This window comes from Mesoplodon mirus (genome assembly GCF_964341445.2).
Source record: "Mesoplodon mirus genome assembly, chromosome: 16".
NCBI lineage: Eukaryota > Metazoa > Chordata > Mammalia > Artiodactyla > Ziphiidae > Mesoplodon > Mesoplodon mirus.
In genome coordinates this window covers 41,031,150-41,058,647 of record NC_138992.1, presented here as the reverse complement: position 1 = coordinate 41,058,647, position 27,498 = coordinate 41,031,150, and the positions used below count along the sequence as shown (strand labels likewise).

General features: G+C 36.0%; 1 protein-coding gene and 1 long non-coding RNA gene across 2 annotated transcripts in view; one reads left to right on the top strand and one right to left on the bottom strand.

Moving 5' to 3' along the window:
* The window catches only part of LOC309792127, a 62,431-nt gene extending 62,303 nt beyond the window's left edge, over positions 1-128 (bottom strand). The window contains exon 1 of the long non-coding RNA XR_014291606.1: positions 48-128. This is a non-coding gene — a long non-coding RNA (uncharacterized lncRNA). The remainder of the gene's footprint in view (positions 1-47) is intronic.
* Positions 129-374: 246 nt separating this feature from the next.
* CIBAR1 (CBY1 interacting BAR domain containing 1) lies at positions 375-27,466 on the top strand. Its single transcript, XM_082601438.1, is given in 9 exon segments — positions 375-491; positions 1,028-1,262; positions 3,503-3,571; positions 4,544-4,655; positions 4,658-4,686; positions 8,617-8,721; positions 17,488-17,601; positions 22,664-22,783; positions 24,542-27,466. Coding segments are annotated over 9 exon segments (897 nt in total). The 5' UTR covers positions 375-465; the 3' UTR covers positions 24,629-27,466.
* Positions 27,467-27,498: the final 32 nt, after the last annotated feature.

Below are 27,498 nucleotides of genomic sequence, written 5' to 3'. Positions count from 1 at the left end.
CAGAGACTGGCCCCACTGGCCTCCAGTTTTCCCTCCCTCCTCATTACCGTTTGACCCGCTTTTCTCCTGCTTTGCTCACAGTCCAGCATGTAGGGACGGAGGCGGGAGTTTGGTGGCGGGGCGCCTCAGGATGCGGAGAGGCCCGGCAGCCCCCAGCCTTCCGCCGCGTTCCAGACGCTCGCGCGGGCAGGAGCGCGCAGGTGGACGTGCCGGCCGGTGGGCGCGGGTGGGCGCCAGGGCACCTCTCTCGCTTCCGCACCCTCGCCCTGCCGGAGCCCTTGCCGCGCTCCGGGACGCCGGCGTCGACCGCGCGGGCGCGCGCCGCGTTGCCGTGGAAACGCCGGGGCCGCCGCGGCGGCGCGCTGGGCGGGCTCTCGGCCTCTCGCGCCCCCGCGCACGCCCGGGCGTTTCGGAGCCCCTGTCGTTGGGCCCCAGCCCCGGGTCTCCGACCGTGCGCAAGGCAGGATGTTGAGGCGCAGCTTGGAAAACCGGTAACAGCCCCGGGGCCGCAGCTGCCCAGGGCCTCCACACACGAGGGCTCGGGTGGGGGAGTGGAGCCTTCCTCCGTGGGCCTCCGCGCCGAGCTGCGGCGCGGAGCCGGGGGCTGGACAGTCGCCGCCGCGCTCTGGGGCCTACCTCCCTGGGCTGCGGCGAGCCCCGGTGGCCGGCCCTCAAGCTCCCCAGGCGCCGGCCTCCGCACTGCCGCGGGCGGTGCAGACGCCGGGTGGAAGCCGGGCGCCCGGGCAGCGCAGCGCGGAGCTGCTCCGGGAGCCGCCACCCCGCAGCGGCGCCGCCGGCCGGAGCCAGGCCTCTTCGTGCGCCTGCACTGTGGGATGTGGAAGCCAGGCCCCGAATGGGGACCTAGAGGAGGAGGATCGGCCTTGGGAGATGGTGGGATTTTTGAAGGTTTGCGCCGTCGAAGCTGCAGAATACCCCGGGAATGTTGGCATAATCAAATTAACGTGAAGATGAAGCCATCTCGTCTCAAATGAGAATGACTTGCTTTTTGTGTCACCTTTTTCTCTAGGGATATTCAAACCAGACAGCTGCAAGATGCTGTCACAAATGTGGAGAAGCACTTTGGAGAGCTGTGCCAAATCTTTGCTGCTTATGTGCGGAAAACTGCCAGACTGCGAGACAAAGCAGACCTCCTGGTGAATGAAGTCAACGTGTATGCCTCTACAGAGACCCCGAAGTTAAAGCAGGGCCTGAAAACCTTTGCTGACGAGTTTGCCAAACTTCAGGATTATCGACAAGCAGAGGTATGGAGTGAAGTCACACCGTCATGTTATGAATGAGCCCTGACGTAGTGGACGGAGGAGCCCTGAAGACTTGTAATCTACCTAACTGCAGTGGCGAACACGCTCTTGATGATAAACGTACCTTTTCATGTCGGTAACATTGTGTAAGTCTATTAAAGGGACGCTTCCTGTGATTTTACCGTTTTCAAACTGAACTCTAGGGTGTCTTGAAGTACTGAATTTCCCCACCTTACTTGCCAACTTTGGGCCATGAGGTGGCTATTTGCAGGGCGTAGTAAACGTAGTACCCCAGGGAAGAAAAGGAGCATGATTTGTGTCTTGTGTGCAGGTAGGTGTATTTTAAAGTATATATGGAGATGGAAGATGTTGGAAGTGGTAATGTGAGTGAATAAGTAGTAAATGAACAAAAGATTTTTGTTGCTGCTTCCGTGCTCTGGAAAGTTGACCAATGTTTCGTTGAAAGGCGGGAGGGGGGGGAGGGGGGGCGGAGTACAGTATTATTCATTCTAGTCACCATGGTATTATGCATACAAACCAGTAGTGAAATTTTGTGGAGTTGTTTGTTTTTTGTGGGTTTGTTTGGGGTTTTTTTGCTTTGGGGTGGGGGGAGGGAAGAAGGGGGTGGTGTAATGGTTTAAATTGTTAAAGCCCATTTACTTTAATACCTCTTCAGCACTTTCACTTATATTTACTTCAGGATTCAAGATACAGGTCAGAAATTTTCACTTTAACTTTTAACTTCTCGGAAGTTGCCCAATTAGGGCTGCATTGCTTCTTTTGTACTTTTCTCATCAGTGCTTTTCTTCCTTTTTAAAAGCCTAAAACAAATTTCAATTATCAAAAAACCCTCAAAATCAAAGAGAAGATAATGATCTTTGAACCTATAACTGCTAATCATACAGAACTTTGAGTAGTAATTACTTTTGGGGGTACTTTGGGGGAAAATGTTTCGTTCTTGTCATATGATATTTATTCTGTAATAAACAAGCAACTCTCAGGTATGTGTAACTGGGAACTTAATGTTTCAAAAGTAGTTTATACTCACAGATAATACTAGAACCCTACGTTAGCCAATAATTTCAGTGCCCCTTTCTAGAAAACCTTTATGCTATTTATCAAATAGCAAACTGAATTGATTTACATTTGTTCTTTTTATTTCACTTGCTTACCAAATGGTGGAGGTGCTAAAGAACAATGAACAAAAGGTAGGCTACAAAAAGGAGAACAGAAAAAAAGACTTGGCTAATCTTTACACTGAATAATCAGTGTATGGATTATTTGAAATGGAATAAATAATCCTGAGTATTCATGGATTTGATTTTAGGATTCCTAATATTAAATGCTCAATGAGAACTTGATCTTCTCCATTTTCCTAAAATTTTTTAAAATGAAACATTCATATACATTCTGTTTATAGAAACTAAACAAAAATGAATATGAAGCGATATACACTCACTGATTATATACACCTGTATCATCAAAAAAAAAGCCTTTTTCCTGCTACAAAAGTAATACATGTTCATTTTAAACAATTAAATACATGTCATCTTGTATTAGCTATCCTGAAAAAGAAAATTTTAATGTCCAGGAGTTATTTTTCTTATGCTATAGTTGTATACTTGCCTTTAAAAAAAAATCTGTTTCTTTAGTGCCTTCCACTAGTGCTATTAGTAAAAGGAGAAATTACTCAAAATCTGATAAATATTGTAATGTTTAAGAAAAACTGTTTAATACTAAATAAAAGAGAGATCAACCATACAGTATAACAGCTCAGAAACACTATTTATCTTGTTCTCTAAGTGGTCTGTAGGCTTTTTTGCTTTTGAGGATTGTGTTGTTTTAAATGTTTCCAATATGCTATATTTTTCAGCTTTGATTTTCTTATCTGGAAGGTTGGGATTTTACATTTCGAATATAATGTATGTAAAGTATCCATCCAAGTATTAAACACTCTGAAAGTGGTAGCTGTAATAAAATTTGAGGTGTCTTAAAACTTACCAAAAGCTTTTATTGCTACTGCACAGCTTAACAGTTTTTAATGTATTTGAGTTTAGATTCTGAGTCTTATCAGTTTCTGGTGGTTATTTTATTTATAAAGGTAACTGACAATTTAAAATTTTTCAAATATTAATCAGTGTAGTAATTATGTTCAGGTTCGACAGCACAGGTTTTATTTCAGAATTTAAATTTTGATATGTCTATGTTTCTTTTCAGTTATATTTTATAATAATTTTCAATAGGTTGAAAGACTTGAAGCCAAAGTAGTTGAACCTTTGAAAGCTTATGGAACCATTGTAAAAATGAAACGAGTAAGTAAATTCATTTTTTCTACTATTATTAGGTATTCTGGCAAAACATATGAGGTTTCCAATAACTGTCCTTTTAATAAAAGGTACAGAGTAGTGTTTAGTCATTCTTTTTACACACTCTGAAGCGTTCTTAGAACTTTGAGAATAAGGAAGTATTTTTATATACTACTGTAGCATCATAAAGCAGTTTTATTTATTATGGAAACTTTAAAATATTTAATATTTATATTCATGAAGAATATATGGACAGAAATTATTTTACTAAATGAATTTGTTTATATTTTTGTTTTAAAGCAGGCAATAACACGTAAACTAAAAGTGAATGTGACAAAGTTTTTTTCTTAATTTTTTTATTGAGGTATAATTGACATATATTAGTTTCAAGTGTACAACATAACGATTTGACGTTTGTATATATTATGAAATGGTCACCATAAGTCTAGTTAACATCTGTCATGATACATAGTTACAAATTTTTTTTTCTTGTGATGAGAACTTTTAAGATCTAGTCTCCTAGCAACTTTCAAAATGCAGTATAGTATTATTAATTCTAGTCACCAGGGTATACATTACATTCCTAAAGCTCTATTTTTTAAATCAACTTTACTGAGGTATAATTTACATGCAATAAAATTCTCCTGTTTTAAATGTACACTGAGTTTTAATAAATGTGTATACATCTGTAACTACCACCACAATCAAAATTTTATGTGTGTGTATATACATATATATAAATATATATATAGTTTTGCATTGAAATTGTGTCATTATTTGAGAGGATATTAAACTACACACATGCACACAGTCTCACACAAAAAGACACACACTGATTATGCAATGGTAATAATTCCTGTGGTAATGATGCCTGGATCAAATAGGGAGTGTTCTTCCATTCTTAAATCAGAGAAGTGTATATTTTACTCCTTAAATAAGAGATTTTTATTAACAACAAAAAAAAATGCCTGTTTGCAGGATGACCTCAAAGCAACATTAACAGCAAGGAATCGAGAAGCTAAACAGTTAACTCAGTTAGAAAGAACACGTCAGAGAAACCCATCTGATCGACATGTTATTGTATCCTTTGAACTTGGGTCTTTAAAAAGATATTTTGTAAGGTATGCAGTACAGAAGTAAATATATATGGAAATTATGCATTTCTACTTTAAATGTGCAAAGAATATGAATGTAAAGTTTGAAAAGAAACACATGCATTTACAAATTCTCACTATGGAAATTAGCTAATTTTAAAGACAATACACAACTTAATTCAGTCTTATGTTGTTTTCCACAAGATATTCAAAATATAAAACACTCATAAGTGTAGATTTTTTATAAAGAATAAATATAAAATTCTAAGATTTTTTTACATAAATGATGACTAAATACTAATTATAAAGTTAAAAATCTATCATTAATCCTAATATATCAATGCCCTCTCAGCCCTGCATTTTGAGAAAAGGAAGGAACAATTTTTTTCCCGGTAAAATTCCCTTCATCTTAAAAAACAACAGCTATGTGAAACCACAATTATGACTTCCAGCCAAGGACCCTCAGGATATTCAGGAGTATAATTGAGGTCCACAGCTGGACACAGATCTAAATAGGATTGTCTACTGTAACAAGGTTCTTCTGTTCAGAATGATTATTTGTTAAACTAGAATGTGCCTTGTTCAAAACTAAACAGGGCCTTCCCTGGTGGTGCAGTGGTTAAGAATCTGCCTGCCAGTGCATGGGACACGGGTTCGAGCCCTGGTCCTGGAAGATCCCACATGCCGCGGAGCAACTAAGCCCGTGCACCACAACTACTGAGCCTGCGCTATAGAGCCCACGAGCCACAACTACTGAAGCCCGCGCGCCTAGAGCCCGTGTTCCACAACAAGAGAAGCCACTGCAATGAGAAGCCGGTGCACCACAAGGAAGAGTAGCCCCTACTTACCGTAACTAGAGAAAGCCCACATGCAGCAACGAAGACCCAATGCAGCCATAAATAAATAAATAAATAGATAGATAAATAAATAAACTAAATAAAATAGCACCTGGCTAATTGCCAGCAACTGGGATAGGTGCAGTTGTATATAAAGTACTAACTTATCCCGCTGCCTCTTGTTCCCATTCCTTATGTCTCCTCCCTACTTCCTTAAGGTTTTTTACAGCCCACCTTTGCCAGAAACCACATGAGGATTGACTCTGGGGACATTTGAGGTTCCAGAACACCTCCATTTCTGAGGGGAATCCCTTGATTAGTGATTTTGGGGCTGCACCAACAGCCTGGTCCTCCTTCCTTTGGAACAAAGATACATACGCCCAACCTTGTAATAAAAATGGGCAGTCACTTGGCTGGGATCTACAAACTGGAGATTATAGAGTCTGGGTTTCAAGCAAGTCAGACAAACTAGAGAATGCTGGGAAATCTGACAACTATGGACTAAGGCAGAGACTAGAGAATATCACCAGTTTTTAAGAAGCTAGAGGTCAAAATTTTGCTGCTTTGTTTGGAGGAGGGGAGAGTACATAAGGGCAGAAAAAATGTCACATCTGGAATCTTGAGGAGGTGGTAAGATTGATTCAGGGGTATTGCTATGGACACTCGATGTGGAAATAAATGTCTTCCTAAGACAGAGATGCCTCTGACTTTGGTACTTTGCTGTAAACACTGCTGTGGAGGAGGCTGTCTTATACCATAGACAAAGCAGGTCAGGAGTTCACACGGGGAGATAAAGCAGCAACTGAATGGATTATGGCTGTAGATGAATTGCCACGCTCAGTGGGAAAGGTGTAGAACTCCAGTGGATTTTGACAACCTGAAACCAGAAAATAAAGGACAGTCTACGTATAAATGCATCCACTATTATAAAGATATTCTATCATAGCATCAAGAATATTTACCAGGATAGACCCTTAAAATTCATCTGATCTTCAAAAGAAGTACATTAAAGTTCAGTATATAAAATAAAAAAGTAGTTCTGGTATAAGAGGATGGGGTAAAGAAGAATCCCAGTGCTCTGCCTGGACCCCCTAAGGCCCCTGGTGGCTTCTGAAAAAGCTTCTTGCAACAGTTAGAAAAACACCAATCTGGCTCACTCTTTTATAAGCCATTTTGCACTCATGACTAATTTCATTAAATATACTGATATCCTTATTCATAAAGTTGTATCACAGTATTTTAATCAAAAGTATCTCCTACCCAAATTGGTATGTTATAGGATTTTGAAGAATTTTCAACAGAAGGAAGAAACAGAAATCTGTATCCACTTTGCTAAAAATAGCTGTGCGAATTTGGGCACGTGGCTATGCCCGAGTAAAAGGATTTGAGACTAAGAAATGAATCGTAGTTGCTGGGGTATGGTAGAAGGTTCAGATACCCATGTCCCAGCTGTGGCTTCTGCTTCCCTGCTCTTTGCTAATTTAGCCAACTCTACCTACCCTTCCAGATTTTAAAATGAAACTGTCAATAAACGGGGAGGGAAAAGACGTTAAGTCAAAAGTAAGTAGTCACGGTAAAGAATTTCACAAGTCACGTGTACTGAACAGTATTAGAAAAATGTCTGCTTGAATATTCTCATTAGTAAAAGGTTAACATGCATCATAACTGTTAGAAATTTTTTCATAATAAATCCTGCGATAGTTATATTTTTAAAAATCTGAACAGTAATAAAGAGAATTGTTTTTGATTACTGGTTATGATTAAAAGCATAAAAGTTTGCATGGTTTTAAGAAAACTTTACACCCTATATAGCAAACGTACACACACACAGATATATATAAATAAGTTTTAAATGCTTAGTTTCTTGAAATTGTATATCTGAATTAACCTAGTTGTAAGAGTATATAATCAATATAAAGTTATGATTAATGTATAATCTAATTGCAAGAAGATATTCTGTAATAGCATATGATTTTAATTTATTGGAAGAAATTGTTCTATTTGAAATGTATTTTTTTCCTTTATGAAAAATTTCAGTCACAGGTGGGTAATAAAGTGATGTGTGAAGAGATGGACCCCTATAGTAAACCTTTTTACTTATTTCAATTTATACATTTTCTTGAAAAAGAAAGCAAGGGCTTAAATGTCATAATATTATGTGTCACAAAGCTTTGATTCACAACTGCAAATTTTTCCTATGGAGTAAATATTAAGATGATGATATGTGATACTTTTGAGTAAACATAATACTAACATAGGAAACAGAACATTATTAGAAAGAATCTAATCAGAAAATTGGGCCATGTTTTTAAAAATATATTTTTGTTTAACAAAAAATTTTAAATATTTTGGGGCAAACTGTTGTCCTTAAGGAAGAGATGATTTTTTTAAAGAGAAATACATGATTAGATTGGAAATGTTCTGCACTTTACAGCACTGTAGCCACTAGCTATATATATGGCTATTGAGCTCTTGAAATGGCAACTAGAGTAACCAGTTTTTTAATTTACATTTGATTTTTATTAATTAAAATGTAAATAGCTACATGTTGCTAGTGGCCACCATATTGATTGTACAACATGGATCTAGATAGTATGAGTACTTTGAAGGAAAGTATTAGATTTTCCATCTAAGTTATTAGTTGCTGATATATATTTTTTGTAATAAGCATTAACTAAGTAGTAATAGTGTAATATTGTTAGCTTATAAGAAGAATATGCAAATAGAAAATCCATGCTGAAATAAATATTTGTAGTATATATTCTACTCTACCTGATTAGGATATTACAGAAGTATAAACATTTCATGTATTTAGAGAACTAGAAGATTGAAAATATCTCAGTATTTGTGGGGAGGAAGGGTTAAAGGGGAGAGAGATAGGGAGGAGAAAAGGAGATTATGATAAATGGCAGAGACAGTGAAATATGTGAAAGCAGTAGAAAATATAGAAAATTGTTTTACAGTAAATCATCATTTTATTTTATGTGGTAAAGTATATTTTGAATGATTGACACTGTTATGGCAAAAAGCCAGTACCGCAGTGGTAGCGTTTACAAAAAGACTCAGTCGAATGGATTCTGACTTGAGTTTTTCCTGTACTTTGGCGGGGACACTTTTGTAGGCAGAAACTGAATTACAAAGGGCCACAATGGATGCTGCTCGAACAACTCGCCATCTGGAGGAGACTATTGACAGCTTTGAAAAGCAGAAAATAAAGGATATAAAGGTAACAAAGTAACTGTTAAGGTTCAAAATATGTTTTCAAACATTATTTTTTATTTAAATTTATGACAAATTTAAATTACTGATTTTTTTAGTCCATAAATAGTCTGTGTGAAAAAGATGTAAACAAAAATATATCAAATGTTATTTTCTTATGGAAACAATGGTATTTAAAGGGGCTCCATTCCCAACCAAAGGCCAGATATTCAAATGTTATTACAAATAGTGTTAATCATAGAAAAATGACATTTATTATGTTTTTATGTATCAGGTACAGCTCTAGGCACTTTACATAAATTATCTTTTAATCTTTACAGCAACCCCATGAAAATGAGGTGGTGTTATCATATATTATGTAAAAAAAAAAAAAAATTAAGCAGAGATATAAAGTAACTTTTCTCAAGTATCATAGCCAAAAGTCTGAACTATAAACCAATTATGTATTTTAAAAATCTGTGCTTTCCATTATGATACACTATCACTAATTTTTATAGCTTATAAGTTTCTAATACCTACTTAATATCAAATAATTAAGAGTAACTAACCACATAAACTTGCATCCACCATGGTATGGTGTCACAAGAATTGACTTCTTATAACACATCAGTAGACTTTCAGGATCATGGACTTGAGAAGGTCTTCAGTGACTTTCTCATAGGCATCTTGGAGAGATTTGGAGGATTACTTATGTTATGTCCTTTAAAACAAGTCATCTAAGGATGCCTTTTGGCTCACTGCAAATTTTCCTGGAACAGCTTTTAAAGAAAAGTATTTTTTGTCATTTTAATAACTTATTAACAAAGAAAGTATCCTGCTTTCAAAAGTTATGTTCTTATCAATAAAATAGGTATTATCTGCCACTTAATTGTATCATTCCTCTCTACAATCCATGAAACAATATTCATTTGCCCTTTTATTTTTTTTAAATTTCCTATCATAGTTTCATAGGATTTCAGAACTTTGATTTTTCTGATAGCCAGGCTCAAAGGTCTCTACTTTGGTCCTGAAGATTAAAAAAAAAAAAAATTAAGCCTTTCAATTCACTCTGCACTCTGCTGTGTAGATTGCTACTCAGGAAGAGCACCTCAGGAGCTGCCCTGAGACAAACCCTTTTACTGACGTAGGAGAGTGTGGGCAGGGCATAACATTTTACAACTGCTGACATCCTCTCTTAAACTGAGGGAGAAGGGAAGTAAGATTAAAATAATTAGATTTAATCTGAAAAATGAGATTGGAGACTTGTGGGGTATGTCTGATCCATTGCCACCTAAGTAAGGGCTTCTTTAGTGAGCCTGATGCCTCACTCTACCACTGTTCTTCATGCCTGAAAACTTCTCTTTTACACATGGCAATCTGTGTCTGATCTTCAGGCTCACTTCAGTGTTCCATCTGCATGCTGGCCAACTCTGCAGGTGCTTTTAATCCCATGAGCATCACCAATTACAAAACGGGCAGAGACAGTGAGTGCAGAATTCCCAGCTACAATTCCTACGACCTGGGATTTCCTGAAGCAGTAGGACATGGAGTAAGGGACTGCATAGTGGAGGGTGCACAGAGAAGAAAAGGGCTTCCAAGCTTCTCTCTTGGCCCGCTATATCATGACCCTGGAAGAGGGAAGTCTTGTGGTGGTCACATAGAAAAAAAAAAGACAGGAAAAAACCTACTTTTTTAAAAATGGAGAGATAATTCATATACCATACAATTCTCCTATTTAAAATGTACAGCTCAGTGGTTTTTAGTGTGTTCAGATATTTACAGCCATCATCAATTTTTATCATCTCAAAGTGAGGCCTAGTACACTTTAACTTTTACCTTCCTGCTCCCCCAGCCCTCACCCCCAGCCTAAGCAACCATCACTAATCTCATGTCTCTTTGGATTTGGCTATTCTGAACATACATTTCATATGAATGGAATCATAAAATGCATGGCTTTTGTAACTGGCTTCTTTCACTTAGCATGCTTTCAGGGTTTATCCATAGTGTAGTATGTATCAGTATCTATTCCTTTTTATGGTGGAATAATATTCCATTGTATGGATATTAACCACATTATGTTTATCTTTTCATCAGTTGATGGACTTTTGGATTGTTTCTCCCTTTTGGCTATTATGATTAATGATATAAACATTCATGGACAAGTTTTTGTATAGACATATTTTCATTTCTCTTGGACATTTCATTTCAGTTCAACCATATTACCTGTTGAACTGCTGGTTCATATGGTAACTCTATCTTTAATTATGTGAGAAACTGCCGGACTGTTTTCCAAAGTGGCTGTGCCATTGTATTTTCCCACCAGTAGTATATGAGGGTTCCAATTTCTCTGCATCCTCACCAATACTTGTTGTTCATCAGACTTTTTCATTATAGCCGTCCTAGTGGGTGTAGAGTGGTATCTTACTGTGGTTTTGATTTGCATTTTCCTGCTGATGCTTATGGCCATTTGTATATCTTTCTTGAAAAAAGTGTCTATTCAGATCTTTTAATTGGGTTATCTTTTTTTATTGCATTTTAAGAGTTCTTTATATATTCTGGATACAGATCCCTTATCAGATATGTTTTGCAGTTATTTTCTTCCATTCTGTGAGTTCTTTTCACTATCTTGATGGTGTCCCTTGAAGCACAAAGCTTTTTAATTTTGATGAAGTCCAGTTTATCTTTTGTTGCTTGTGCTTTTAGTGTCATATCTAAGGATCCATTGCCAAATCTGAGATTATAAAGATTTATCCCTATGTTTTCTTCTAACACTTTTACAGTTTTCATTGTTAAGTCTTTTATGCATTTAATTTTTGTGTATCATGTGAAGTGAAGGTGTTAAACCCCATTCTTTTGCGTGTGACTGACTACCCAGTTGTTCCAGCACCATTTATTGAAGAGACTGTTCTTTTCTCATTGAAGTCTAGGCACTCTTGTTGAAAATCAGTTGACGTGGTTTTGTTTCTGAACTCCCATTCTTATTGATCTGTGTCTGTCCTTATGCCAGTACCACAGTGTCCTGATTAATTAACAGTGCTTTGTAGTAACTTTTCAAATCGGTGTGTGAGTTCTATTTTTTTCCTTTTTAAGATTGTTTTCGCTATTCTGGATCTGTTGTAATTTGGTATGAATTTTAGAATCAGCCTGTCAGTTTCTACAAGTCAGCTGGGATACTGACAGGGATTGCATCAAATCTGTAGGTCAATTTGAGGAGTACTGCCATTTTAAGATTAATTCTTCCGATCCGTGAACATGGGCTGGTTTTCCATTTATTTAAATCATCCTTAATTTCTTTTAACAATGTTTATCATTTTCAAAGTGTAGGTTTTGTGCTTTTCTTAAACTTTTTCCAAGGTATTTTATGATTATTGATGCTACTGTAAATGATTTCATTTCAGTTGTTCATTGCAAGTGCACAGAAATACAGCTGATTTTTGTGCACTGATCTTATATCTTGCAGCCTTGCAAAACTCATTTATTAGGTCTGATGGTTTTTTGCAGATTCCTCAAGATTTTCTACATACAAGATCATGTCATCTGTGAAAGTGTACACTTTTAATACAGACCCCCATGACTCTAGCAAACTCCCAGAAATATGATTTCCAGAGATTAATACCAGAGTCTGTTAAGGTTATGAATCTCTGTTCTGTATGTCTTTCCTCCTTACTGTCAAATTGTTCCTTTTCCAAGTTAGGCCTCATTTGAGATGTTTTATGATAAAGAGGGATGCACAGATCCTATACCCAAAAGCCTCGAAAATCAGTCAGAAGGGTTACTTTACCACCCCCTTATTTCTAACAAAAACAATATTCAGATACTGTCATGTTGATTTTACCATGTCTGACAGACACTTCTGTTTGTGAGATAAATTTTTGGAAAAGTCAAAACTGTTGATCCCGCTCATGTTTTGGGAGAAGCAGACACAAAACATTTTTTTTTTTTAAGAACATTCTTATTGTACCTGTTATCAGGCTACTGCTTCAGATGGAGGCAGAGCTTCTGGGTCTTTCTTTAACCTCCCTGGGGGTAGAAATGATTGGCAGTAGTGAGCACTGCTCATAACTGTATTAACTGTGTTTGAGGTGGGGTTTAATTGACAAGTACATCTGAATTTTAGCAGCAGTGTTAATTAGTAAGGTAGCACAATTTTTAGGAAAAGACTTGATAGGAACCTTGCAAAGAATCTGTCTTTCTGAGAAAAGCTGGTATGAACTTAGCTGTATAGAATGTGGAAGAAAACTCACAATCCTATTTGTTTCCCATGTAATGGAAAAAGTCATCAGTTATATGGTGTCAAGGAAATTTCTGACTTACGAAAACGATCTTGACCAGGGGTCACTCCTGGAACAGATAGGGACAGGAATTCAGTATTGGTAAAGTAGCTGACGTAAGCAAGAAATAGCTTCAAAACTTAATTTTTAGTAACTTTATTTTTCTTATAAATAAATATGAAATCACCATGACTTTTTTTCATAAAATTATTGAGAAAAATGTAATAATTCCACTGCTCAGAAATAAGCCGTTAGCATTTTGGTTTATATCCTTCCAGACTTTCTTTCTATGAAATATACACAAGAAATATATTAATAATAATAATAACAACAAATATTTCTTAGACATTAACTATGTCACACATTCTAAGCATTTTATATGGATAAACTCATTTCCTCCTCACAGTGTCCTATGAGAAAGGTAATATTATTACCACTATAGTTTTATTTAAATGGGACCACACTATATGTAGCATCTTTTTAAAATTTAATATATCATGCATATATTTGTGCTGAGGAAACAAAGATCCATATTGTCCGTTATGGCATCCTCATATAGTATTTTGCTACATGGATGTATCAGTTTATTTAACCAGCCTTCATTGATGGACATCTAGATTATTTTTGCAATTATAGATCTCATTGCATCATTAAACATCAGCCTTTTTTCTGGTCCAGTTATTCTTGTGGGATAAATTACTAGAAGTGACATTCTCATTCAAAGAGCATACACACTTTCAATTTGGATAGCTGTTTTTAACTTCTGTCCACAAAGCTTTAACTAGTTAACATTTCTGCAGAACCTTACATGAGCACACCAATGTAACAATAGACGAGTAGAAGTATTTTTAATAATAGCCAATCTAATAGGTGAAAAATCAGTATCATCTTAATTTGCTACAGTTACTACTGTTGAGGCAGAGTATTTTTTTATATATTTAATGACACATTTTTTCTTTAGTAAGTTACTCACATTTGACCTTAGCCTACATTTTTATTGAGTGTTGGCATTTTTCTTATTAATTTGTAAAAATTCTTTATATTGAGAAAATTAACCCATTATATTAAAGAGAAGATATGCTGCAAATATATTTTCCTATTTTGTTGCTTATGGTATGTTTTTACCACCTTAAAGTCTTATTTTTGCTGCCAGATCTATTGATCTTCTCCTTTTTGATTTCTGCCTTGGTGTCATGCTTAGAAAGGAGCTTTCATCCCCAAGATTATATAATTATTTGCTCATATTTTCTTCTAGTATTTGTATGATTTTTTTAATATTTTATTTTATGCAGTTGTATTTTGCACATGGTATGAGGTAGATGTCTAACTTTATTATTTTCAAATGGATAGAAAGTTCTCCTGACATCATTTATTAAATAGCCTCTACTCTGGAGAGCTGTCATTTCCCCTTTATTTGCCAAAATTATTAACAAGACCTTTTATGACTTTTTTCTTAAATATTCTGCTTTCTAATTAAACCGGATGGAGGCTTTAATGTTATGATAAGGAACATTTTCTAATTTAGCTGGTTTACTCCTTGGGCAATAAAAACAGCAAACTTGTGCTGAGCATTTACTCTAGGCCAGTTACCATACTGTACCTTTTCTTGGATTACATTTAATCCTTAAGGCAAAACCTAAGATGTTGAAATTAAGGAAAAAGAACAAACTGTTTAATATTACACAGCAGATTTGTTTCCGTCTTAATTTGAACCCAGGTTTATCTTAATCCAGAGCCCCTATTTTAAACTACTAGGCTACCTGCTTTGCAGAATACTTGCCGATGGGTAGAGAAGTTCATATTAGCTCCCCCACCCCCCCCACCAATAAAAATTAAGTACATACCCAAATGGCCTTCTAGTCACACAAAATAAAATTGAAAATGAGGAAAAAAAGTAATGTGTGAATGCCTCTGTCCCTGACCATACTGACCCATTCCAGATTAGCAGATTACATGAGATCATTGAAAGCTATGTTTATTTGAAGAAAATTTTTTCTAAATATGAATGGATATTTCAAAGTTCCACCACCTCTCTGGTGACTCACTGAAATTATTTTATTTTAAAAACACAATGTGTTTATGTTCTTTCTTATAACAGTTGTCATCTGATTCTTCCTTGCTATTATCCTTCTCCTTTCTGCCCATTTTCCCATGTTTTATGAAATTCTATCAATAGCTAGAAAGAAAAAGTATAACTGGTAGTTTTTCCTCCTTACTATACTCAGGGATATAACTGTCCTCTGTGATAATCTTAAGGCTTCATGGTTCTTGGGTCAAAAATTCCAAGTCTGGATTACTACCTTAGCAATGCCACTGATTCTCCATCACTGTTTTTGACAGAAGAGTTAACAGGGCCTTTCCCATCTTAAATAGATATATAGTATATGTTTTGTCAAGAAATAAAAGGTCAAACCATAAAGGATTAAACCAAAGTATCACAAAACTTGAGAGTGATTTTTCACTCATGTTCCAAGTAGTAAATAATAGCCATTTACTAATTAAAGCTACTTCTTAAAATGTTTTTTATCACTAATTGAAACTAAATTTTGAGACAGCAAAACGCTAACAGACTCAAAGTTGAGCTCTGTCTTTTAAAATGAGAGTGTAATAGATTCTCTTATCAGAGGATATGGATAAACCAAAATAATGTATCATTCTTCAGTGACAGACATATCAACATATTTTCAGGGCTTGCTTATGAGCTAAGGGGAATATAACTCCTATAATATGCTATTATTAAGAAATTGTTAGTTCAGAGATGACATCACATTCAGAGATTTTGGCATCAGGGATTTAATAACTATATTCAAATATTCAAAAAATATTTTAAATTATTTTGAATTTTTTCCATATTCCTCAAAGTTACCACAGTGGAATAGACTTGAATTAAGCCTAAACCTACAGATTTAGGTGTAATAAGGCTGTAAATGTTTGGATTTCATTAGTTATTAAATAGTGTGCCAGTCTATTAAAGATTTAGAATGTTCATTTGTAGGACTATTTAAAAATAGGAGTAATACCCAACTTAACTTGAGCGATTTAAGCTTAACCCCTTACTTTCTAGCTAGTCAACTATCTTAGGAAGACTGACAAGAGAAGTACCAGCCCTAGTCAAAAGCCATTCTACCTCTAAGGTATTCCTATCTGGAGATTTTTGGTGTGGAATCCAAAGTTGCACCTTGGCATAATGCTGTTTATTAGTCAGTTGCCAGTCCAGTATACCAGAGCACTTTGTGACCTATATGAAGTGACAGTAAAGGTCATCGTCAGTTATAGTTATAAGTCATTTATCCCAGAGCCCAATCTTTGCATTTAGCCCTACATATGTGCTTGGCAGCTCAGAAGGGTTACTTTCAACTACAGATTTCCACGGAGTAGCAATCAGAAGCCTGTTAGTTCTCCCTTAAATATTTTTCTAATCCTTAAGAATGGAGATGGAGAGGGGAAAAAAATCACAGGACACTAAGGGATATCTGTATGGCTACTTTCCAAGGTGCAGGACCACTCCTATCTGGGTGGTTAACACAGGAGAGCAGAAATGAAGGAAAATGAGTATTTGACTATTGCCTTCTAGCCTAACCCATCTCATCTATATTGCCCCTTAAAGGACAATGCTTGAGTATTTTCTGTCCTATTCTTATTCTGCCCACTTCTCTTTACATTAATGCTGATTTTTTATTTTGATAAGGGACAAGATAACAAAAGGATAGATCCTATTTTATTGAAAACTTGTCTGGCTTGTATACTTTCCCTACCTACCGATTATCTCACCTCTGCTTAGATCAACATGCACATCTTTATTCATTCTCTTTGCTCATGACCTTCCCTACCGTAAGTTGTCATCATCATGCTCATAGAGTTTACCTGTAGTTTATTTGCAAAGGAAATAAATGATTCCAGCGACAGTACAATGAGCAAGAGCTATAACTTTGAAGAATCAGATCCAAGTCTTAACATTATAGCTGTGAGAACACTGGACAAGTCATATATTTGTAAACTCGAAAGCTCTATGCAAATGTATGGTGCTATTATCAGTAGTAGGAATATCATTATTACCAAGTAATCCCTTTGTGGTTAGAGAATACAAGTATCATATAAATATGATGGGATAGAATTCTTGCCTAAAAAACATTCTTTTAAACATCAGTTGGAGTTGCTAAAAAAAAACAGCTTCAGAACTAAACTGCTTTAGCTAATACTTATAGGCACTGAGCAACAAGAGTACATAATGACATACATTTTAGTCAAATCTTTTTTAAAATCATGAATATCTAATAGAAGAACCGACTAAAAAAGGGAAGTAAATAATAAGATAGGAAATATTTTGTGTAATTTGAAAGTTTTGCTGCAGAAGGTCTTTGCAACTATTTTTATTCCAGTTATCTTTTGTACTTCATCTGCCCTGTGGAAAAACAGATACCTCTGTGTCTCATAAAATGCCAAGACTATATAGTAAGGAATAAATTTACTAAATTCGTGAAGCAGTTTATATGATTGTTTAAATTCAAATCCTTTTTTTTTAGACTATATTTTCAGAATTTATCACTATCGAAATGTTATTTCACGGCAAAGCTTTAGAGGTCTACACTGCTGCCTACCAAAATATACAAAAGATTGATGAAGAAGAAGATATAGAGGTAAGACTATGTCTATCTAAGCTCAGTTCTTCTATTGATATGGAAATGTTTAAAAGAAAGCATTAGTTTGGGTAAAAATAAATTAGAACACTACATGGTTTAGATGTTATTGTATGCAGTTCCAAATAGCTGAACCTGTATGACTTTCTATTTATTTCTGTTTATTTTTTAACTGTTCAAATTAACCATGGTAGAGTTCCAAGGATTAATCCAAGGATTAATATCTAGTAAAACATAGAAATAAAGCCATTACATGAAATAATGTATCATTTTGACTAGTGATATGTCACTTACATGTACTAAAAATAGCATTTATTGATTTGAGCTAACATTTGAGTGTTTATGCCACAACACCCAAAGCTTGACATGCATTTTCTCTCTCACTCCTGTGATGTAGGTACTGTTATCATTCTCGTTTCACAACTAAAGAAACAGGTGTAGAGGTTTTAAGTAACTTAACTTGCCCTTGGCCACTTAGCTAGTAAATAGCAGAATCTGGCTTCTAACTAGTTTTGTAGGACTTAATCAGTAAGCTATGAAATAAATGTAGGTTTGCTTTGTACGGATAGTTAAATGCAAATAAATCTTACTGGCCAGCTAACATTAGAGCAATTAAATATCAAAGCCTGGTTTCAGCAAGCTCACCTGAAGAGTTAATGTCCTACAATATTACCTTCCAAAAGGGGAAAAAAAGGCAAAGTATTTTTGCTGAAATAGATATACTCTGTCTACAGTAGAAGTGAAAAAGGGCACGTACTCTCAAGATATAACCAGAATTTTGTATTAATAAGTGATAGAATTTGACAGTGTCTGTCATTTCGTAATTTTGAAGATTCCATTTTTTTTTTAACTAAAGTATCTATAAAGAGATCCCCTGGACCTTCACTTCCCACTACTCTACTGGTTCCAAGAAACTTGAATTCAGTAAAACCAGATTATAGCTTGGCCAAAATGAAGAAAAGTACATGTTTTAGTATGTGTATATACATTTTCCAGTGCCAAAATCTGATCTCAGTTTTACCTCAGTTAAGCATACATGATCGTATTTCTATTACTGTTTGGTAATAGATGGCTTAAGTGTCTATTCCCTCCAAATACTAAAGCTAAAGTTTCTAAATTTTTACTCCTTTTTATATACTATTTTTTTAAAAAGATCAAGCTTTTATCTGTAATTTGTAAAAGTAGCAAATGTTTATATAGTGATTACTTTGAACCAGCTACTCATCTATGCATTTTCATTGTATTATTTTAACCCTACCATCAACTTTAATAAAAGTATTTATTATCCTCACTTCTGTGGATGAGAAAACTGAGGCATGGTGAGGTTAAGGAACCTCCCAGAGGATCCCATAGCTAGTAAGTAACAAAGCTGGGAGCCAAACCCAGAAGTTTGACTATAGACATTGTATTTTTATCCTATCTATACCGCCAGAAGCATGGTTCTTGATGAGTGACATCAACCATTTCCTACAAGAAACAACACTACATTGAGTGGCAGGTTCAAAATTGATCCCTTGCTTTTCCTACCAGACTTAAGTTTCCTTTACAAGTATTTTCATTCTCCTTTTTCTAATACCCTTGACCCAATACACTTGTCACTAAAGTCACTAAAATTTCCTTCAAGCCCTTTGGACCCCAAGATTTTCCTTCTCATTCCAGAGGTCCTAGATGTCTTTTTTGTCACACCACTTCCTTTACCACTTCTCTTACCACTGTTCTTCATCAGCTAGCTAGGTAGCTTGTAGGATTCATTTAAAAAAATTCAAGATCTCAGGGCTGTGTGGTAGATTAGTTTTTGAGTATGAACTTCCCCATTTTTTCTAATGGGGCAGTATTGAGCAAGTTAACTTTTTCATGCTTCAGCTTCCTCATCTGTAAAATAGAGATACTTATAGTGCTTACCTCATAAAAAGTACATGCATCAACTGTTTATTGAGCACCTGTTATATGCCAGACAGCATTCTAAGTGCCAAGGATTTAGCATTATAAGAATTGGTCCAAGTTGTCAAAAAGCAGAAACTTAAAAGGAGTTCAGACATTTAAAAAATATACTGTGTAACTATTTACGTTTTATAATGTGAAGAAAAAAATATAGAAAGAAAAAAATATAGTGTGCTCCAAGTGTATGTGATGGAGGATTCTAAATAGTCTAGAGAATCAAAGAATGACTTCTTAATCAGAAGTTTGAGGGATAAGTAGGATACTTGGCAACAGCTTTCAGGCAGAGAGCTCAGATAGATACATATACAAAGGTCCTGAGATGTAATGAACTATAGGCCTAAGCTATCACTACGATGCCATACAGAAATTGTGGAAAGGAGAAGAGAGCAGTCTGGGGAAAGTTGTGTGGGACAAGTCAAAGTAAAATTACATCAAACAGCTACCAAGATGAGGAAGGACCATTTTAATACAAGTTTCTTGGAAACAAGTAGAGAAAATATGCAGAGAGGAACAGAGAAATAAGATGCTGTTCTTCTTAGATAGCAGTACTGACTTATTCAGGCAGCAGCTAATTTTTTGCATCTAGTTATCAGAAACCATCTTACCTGATTTGTTCTTCACATAAAAAGTACTGTCAGGCCCATATTCCCCTTCGAAAGATCACCTCTGTACATTCAGTTCAGAGCATATTCAGATCTTGAGACTCACTCCTAGAAGAGATCTTGGACCATATTGGAAATGCATTATTGCCAATAAATTAATATTCCTGTAAATCTGTTGTTTTGCAGTAGGAGACTAATATTCAACTGGTTTAGACTTTTACCCCAAGGGTTGTAAATTATCTTCCATTTCCCACTTTTATCTTTGCTAGAAAAGCTAAAAAAGGAATGTTGTTCTAACAAAAATATATTTCTTCCAAATACCAGTGGATTGAGTCGTCCAGTTTTGATATCATACCAGGATGTCTGGCACCAAAATATAATTGGGTCCTCAGTAAACTGTTCAATAACCTAATTACTAGCATGCCTGAATTGCCCTTAAACCAAGTCATACCTCTTGCATTAAGTTTCATCCCTTGATTCCTTTTGTGTCCTGCACTTCTTTAAGGTTTAAAGAAATGTGTAGAGACATCCCCTAGTTTGGGTCGTTTTTTCTCAAAACACCCAGATTAAGTTCATGTTAACATCATTCATTTACCAGGCTACTGTCTTAAGCTGGAAGGAACTGCAAAGATAAAACAAGGCTTCTTGCTCTAGAGGAACTTAAAACTAGTTGTAGAAACAGACATGTAATTACAAAACAGTGAGATAAAAGCTGTACTGAGGGTATAAACAACAGGAGCTACTGACTAGAGAACAGGGGAAAACAGAAAAAAGATGGCATTTGACTTGGCTCCTGAAGGATGAGTAAGTGCGCTGAAATTCCAGGCTGAGGAACCAGCACTGCAAAGTCACAATAGTATTACATGTTCTGCATATAGGTATATATGCTACAAGTGAAGTATAATGGGTAGGTTTGGGTGATTGTAAGCCTTGAATGTCACCTAAGGCATTTAGACTCTCAATAGTCAGGAGCCAAAGTTTTCTAGTAGAGAAATCATATTTTGGTCTGTAGTATGCTAATTCTAAGTAAGCTAAAGATGTATAGAGTCAATAAATTAAAATAGAACTACCTCAGGTGAGAAATTTAGGGAGAATGCCCAGGCTTCTAGCTTGGTCTAAGGTTTTGGTAATGTCTTTCACTGTAAAGGTGAATCCAGAGCTACACTGTCCAGTATAGTAGCCATTAGGCATATGTGGCTACTTAAGATTAAATTATACTTAAAAATTCAGTTTGTCAGTCACGTAAACATTTCCAGGGCTCAGTAGCCATATGTGGCCTTTTTGGACAGCACAGAACAGCAAGCATTTCCATCATCTCAGAAAATTCTATTGGACAGTGTTGGTCTAGAACAGAAGGTACTGGGGAGCATCAATATGGCTATCAGAAGAGTCTGCAGAGAATTGGTGGAAGGGTAGCCATTAAACACTACGTAGATCTTTCAGAGAAAGGTGGCAAAAAAGGTAACGTGGCCTAAGGGAAACCCTTTAAAACTATTTCAGGTATATGCCGTAGAAAAGGGGATGTGAAGAAACAGAGCAGGTAGCACATGAAGAGTTTAGTGACGGCATGCATGGAAAAGCAGCTTCAGGACAAGGTCAGCTGAGGACAAAAAGACACCTTTGGTGACAGCAAGACCAATTTCAGTGGAAGGGGAAAGCCTAATTGTCGTTTGTTGACAAATGAAGTAGAATGTTTGAGAAGTTTTTTAAACAGTAAAGTTATACCTTGAAGTAATTTTTTTTTAACGGATCTTGCTTGTTTGTGGGGGAGGAAAACTGGAGAAAGAGAGCTTTTGTTTGTTGAAGTTTCGCTAAAGGGAAAGTGCACCTTGGAGAGAATCAGAATGACATTTGCTTTAAAAAAGGAAAAGGATAGGGTGAAGAGTTGAGGGAAAAAAAGAGGGAATATGAAGAAATTCACATCTGACAGACTTGCCTTGTTTATGTTACAGAAATGGTGGAAAAGCTACAGGTAGGGAAGCTTAAGACCACAGTAAGATTTGGAACTACTGCTTTAAGGAAAAAGAACCGACAAGCGATGGCATTCCAGATCCTAGTGAGATTGGAATCCATAAATTAGAGTGGCTCCATCTACTCTTGTGATGTACTGTGAAAGCCACCAGTGAATTTAAACTGATAAAGAGTTGAGGATAAGCAGAACAGAAAGAATCAAAGGTGTGACTTAGTCTTCCCACTGGCTTGCATACTCTGAATGTAGGAACTTTTCACGTTTCACCAGCAAAAGCTCTTAAGTGATTGTTTCAGGGCCCGTCGTCATCTTAGGTGGTTCAGTAGAATTTTTTAGCTTACATCTTTCCAACTTAAATTTTTTTTTAATTTTTGTTTTAAATTTACAATAAATAAATGAAACTTTGTCCCCAGTGTGGGCCTCAAGGGGAGTTGCTTAAAAAAATTCAAAGCTAAGGGGAACTTAACATGATAAACTAAGGGGAACTTAACATGATTTTCTAGATTTCCATTGTTTAGTATCACTTTATAACGTTTTATCATTGCAACAGGTTTTCCGAAATTCTCTGTATCCACCAGATTATTCATCCCGTTTAGATATCGTAAGAGCAAATTCAAAGTCACCTCTTCAGAGATCACTGTCAGCTAAGTGTGTATCTGGAACAGGACAGGTGAGCTAGAAACCATAATTTAAAGGAATGTGAGGTGAGCTACTGCCTTTGGAATTGTTCAGTATTAAAAATGTTTCCCTTAAGTCACAGGACTTCGAATAACTTACCCTCTCTTACCCTCTTATGTAAAATAACAGAAGACTGCACTAGGTTCGGGCTCTTAATTCTTATATCATCTGTAACGTATTACTCTCTGAAGCAGAACACTTGGGAGCAGAGGTGGAAGGGACAGGAAAATGCTGATCTACGTTTGTTCTCTGGTACAGCATGAAGAGCAGATTCTGAAATCAAACTATTTAGGGTTTAAATCCCACTATCACAGCTTACTGGAAATGATACCTAAAAAGGGCTTTTGTTGAACATTCTCATAGATCCAGAAGCACATATCTTTAGGGTAAAGAATCAATTTTCTTTTCTTCTATATCCAGAAAGCCTGAAGTACCTGGTATCTAGAACAGGGAGGGGTCAACCACCTTTTTCTCTAAGGGGCCACACAGAAAATAGCAGGTTTTGTGGGCCATATGGTTTCTGCCCCAACCAAAAGCAGCCATAAACAATACATGAACAAACCAACAGTTGTAATAAAACTTTATTTACAGAAACGCCACAAACTGGGCTATAGCTTGCCAACTCCTGATTTAGAAAGCTATGGCCTTTTCCATATCTAGCCTTCAGAATTCAAAATTGAGCAAAATATTTTCAAAATATAACTTTCAGGTAAGTGTGACCCAGTACCTTCTGTTTTCATTTGATTCTCCTCTAGGCATTTATTTACTGCTTTTTATTTATGCATCTCTCCCCCTAACTAAATTATATTTTTATTATTCCAGTACTAAGTGCCTTGCACATAAATTCCATAAATCTAGTAGTATAGTACTATAATATTATAGTATGCAGAGTTTTGACCTTTTAGAGCTAATAATATCACCTAAGTTAGCCAAGATCTGTGTAGCACTTTAGAATACATAATCCCAGAGTTTCTCAACCTCAGCACTGTTGGTTACACTAGTTAAATAGATATTAACTTTGAGCCAGATAATTTGGAGGTGGGGAGGGAGGCAGGGGTACTGTCCTGTGCATTGTAGAGATGTTGAGCAGCATCCCTAGCCTCTACCCACAAGATGCCAGTAACACACACACAAACACACACCCCAGTTTTGACAATCAACAGTGTCTCCAGACATTGCCAAATGTCCCCTGGGAGGTATAGTCACCCTCAGAAAAGTTTGAAGCAGGACGACCCAAGTGGCAACAGTCAGGACTTAAAGCCAAGTAGTGAATTCAGATTCTCAACTCATTACATTTAAATCACACTACTTTTAAAGTTTAATATTTCAGTTGCCTAGTTGAAATATCCTTGTGTTTTTGCCATCCCTTTAATGACTCTCATTCAGATACCTGTTTTTTTGACCTAAGAACTGTTTAACTTAAAATATTTTTTGACATTTATAATATACGGAGACTATACTTTTCTCTGAAAGTCGGTTATTGAAGTACTGGTACCCAACTGGAATCAAATGGCTAATTTCACATTTTTCTTCAAAAAATAACATGAATGAAAATTTTTTGCATCTGTTTTCAAACCTTAAAATACAATAATTCATAGGGAATTTTCATTACTAAAAATTACTACTTATGGACATTTTTCTGAAATACTTGTTCTACGTGTACTTCTCTATCAGGGCGTATTATAAAGATACCAAGCATGTAAAAATATTTTTTAGTTAGTATTATTTAAAATGTTTTAACTTTTAACAGGTATCCACCTGTCGACTAAGAAAGGATCAACAAATAGAAGATGATGAAGAGGATGAAGACTTAGATGTTACAGAAGACGAAAATTAAATTTCTTAAGTAAACTGTGCATTTCCATTTTCCTCTTAAATGACTTGGAATCCAGAATGACTGAAACTGTAAAACTTTATACTGGCTGGAAATCCTACTGGAAATGGAGAAATTATTAAAGGAAATGTATGCTGACCAAAAATGAAGGTTTTAAAAAATATTACACACCAGTCATTTCAACATTCTGTCTAGCAGCATGTGATCTTTTTGTATAAGTTCCATTTTTTTAAAAAGATTATGTATGTCAGAAGTATTTCATATTAATGCATTATACCTAGTTGAGGTTACACTAGTTAAATAGATAACAACAACAACAAAAATCTAACAATTCCACTTGCTTCCTTTAGGTTAAGACACCATGCTTTCAATACCAGGAAAGGGTCCTAGATAGTCATTCTGATGAAATACAAATTCTGTTCCATAAAGCTTTAATCAAAAAGCCAAGTTTTCTTTTTTTACTTTTTTTTCACTTCTACTACAACCTGAAGTTTCACCATTCAATATATAAATTTACTTTTCAACGAGAGTATTATAGTCACTCTTAACAATAATAGGACACTAGGATATTGGTGTTTTACAACTATACATAAAGCATAAATTTTAGCTTTAGAAAGCTACATTCAGCTTGATTCTGGTTTTAAAACGAAGCCACTGTCATACTAAAGCGCTATATATGGCACTACATCTTTTGCAAAGCTATGATTTGGTGGAATGTTGCCCTAAAAAACATCATGGAAAACCATAAATCAGTAAAAATTCTATAAAACTTTTACCAGATTACCATCTAATCAATAAAAGAGTGTACAGTCACTCTGGTTCCTGAAAATATAAAACAATTTAATCAGAGCCTTTCAGTATGTCTGATGCTTTTATTCTTTGGATGGGGAATTGTACTTCTGTTGTTTCATAGATCCCAGTCAGGCATATAAAAATAAGGAAATGATCATTTGGGATTACCACAAAAAGATAACAGAAAAATAAAACTTTCCAGAAAGCTTTTTTGACTTTGTTATTCATGATTCTGTTCTTAACAAAGCACTGCTTCATGAAAATAGCCCTAAGTGATAAATTTACTTAGTTTTTAAGTAAAATATTCAAAACATTTTAAAATCCTAAATAATTTGATATTCTTAAAAAACTGAGGATATCACTGCATTTTTATTTTCTCAGTATTTAATCTTGGTATTTGTAGCTGGGAGAAAAAAAAAACAGTTCTAGTATTGCTCTTGCTGCTTAGGATAGCAATTCACTTCTCTTGAGCATCAGTTGCCCTATTTGTAAAGTTAAAATAGTGCCTGATATATAAAGCAATCAGTAAGTAATTCTGATATAAAATGTATGCTTTGGCTACTTCAAAAAAATATTCTAAGGACAAAAGGAATATTACACAAAATACTTTTGATGTCAAATTAAATTTTAGACCAGACGTAGGTTGGCAAACTCCTTAAAGGGTTACACAGTAAATATTTTTACAGTTTGTGAGCTGAGAGAGAAAATCAAGGCTATTACATAGGTACTTATGTAACCCTATTTAAAAATGTAAAAACCTCTTTTAGCTTCCTTATAAAAAGACAGGCTATAGGCGTCCATTTCTTATCTCCGAAATAGGTTTATTAGGGTTATTGGAACTAAATGATATAGTTAATTCATATGTAATTAAACATCATAAATACACAGTATCACAGCTCAGTAAATATTAGCTTACATTTAATACAAAGATGGAGGTGATAGGGTCACTGCTTAATAGGTGATATATGGACCAAGAGCCAATGCTCTTGACAAGTGTTTTCAGTAAGTGGTTAAGTGTGTGCTCCTAACACAATGATTCTTACCTATCTCTTGGTTGGGATGAAGTTTACTTTCTAGGCATGATCTATATTTTTCAGAATACCTCGAGTCAAAAGTGTTTGGCTTGGGCTTCCCTGGTGGCGCAGTGGTTGAGAGTCCGCCTGCTGATGCAGGGGACACGGGTTCGTGCCCCAGTCCGGGAAGATCCCACATGCCGCGGAGCGGCTAGGCCCGTGAGCCATGGCCACTGGGCCTGCGTGTCCGGAGCCTGTGCTCCGCAACGGGAGAGGCCACGACAGTGAGAGGCCCGCGTACCGCAAAAAAAAAAAAAAAAAGTTTGACTTTAAGATAATTAAAATGCCACTGGATATTAAACTAGAGAACCAATATGCCACTATACCTGATACATCTAGGAGAGGAAACAAAACTGGCTATGAGATAGATAATTATTGAAGCTGGGCGATGGGTATATGAGGATTTAGTACACTATTCTCTTATCTGTTTGAAATTGGTGGTGTGCTGGTAATTGGCTCTCTGGGGTGGAAAATGCCCTGATTTTCTGCATTTACCAATTTCCATGGTGTAAATACTCCTGCCATGGCCAACTTAAGTTATTGACATATCACTGAAGGCAGAGTTGGGAACAGATACGCAAAAATGGCTCCCAAGCAGTAGAAGCCAGCTTTCTGTAATAAACTTTTTAAAGTTAAAAAATATATTAAACCAAAGATTATGGAGTAAATTAACTATTCATATCAATCCATTAATTTTACAATCAAAATACAAAGCCTGTGTTTACTACTATTGTGATGGCCTCTTATCTACCACCACCATCCCAGCCTAGATTGAGAAGCAGTTCAATATTAAGTGATACTGCACTTTAAGCTTCATCTTAGCTTTTATTGATATATATTTAAGATGCATTTTTAAGTCTTCCCATATACTCCTCAAATAAATCATCTAAATAATCTCTGAGCAGTTAAAAATATCATTTCTTCCTACTGTCATTTTCCTAGCTGCTTGTAAGCTTACTAGTTTCAAGAGCCATACTGATGTGCTTTTCTGAACCAAATTTACCATTT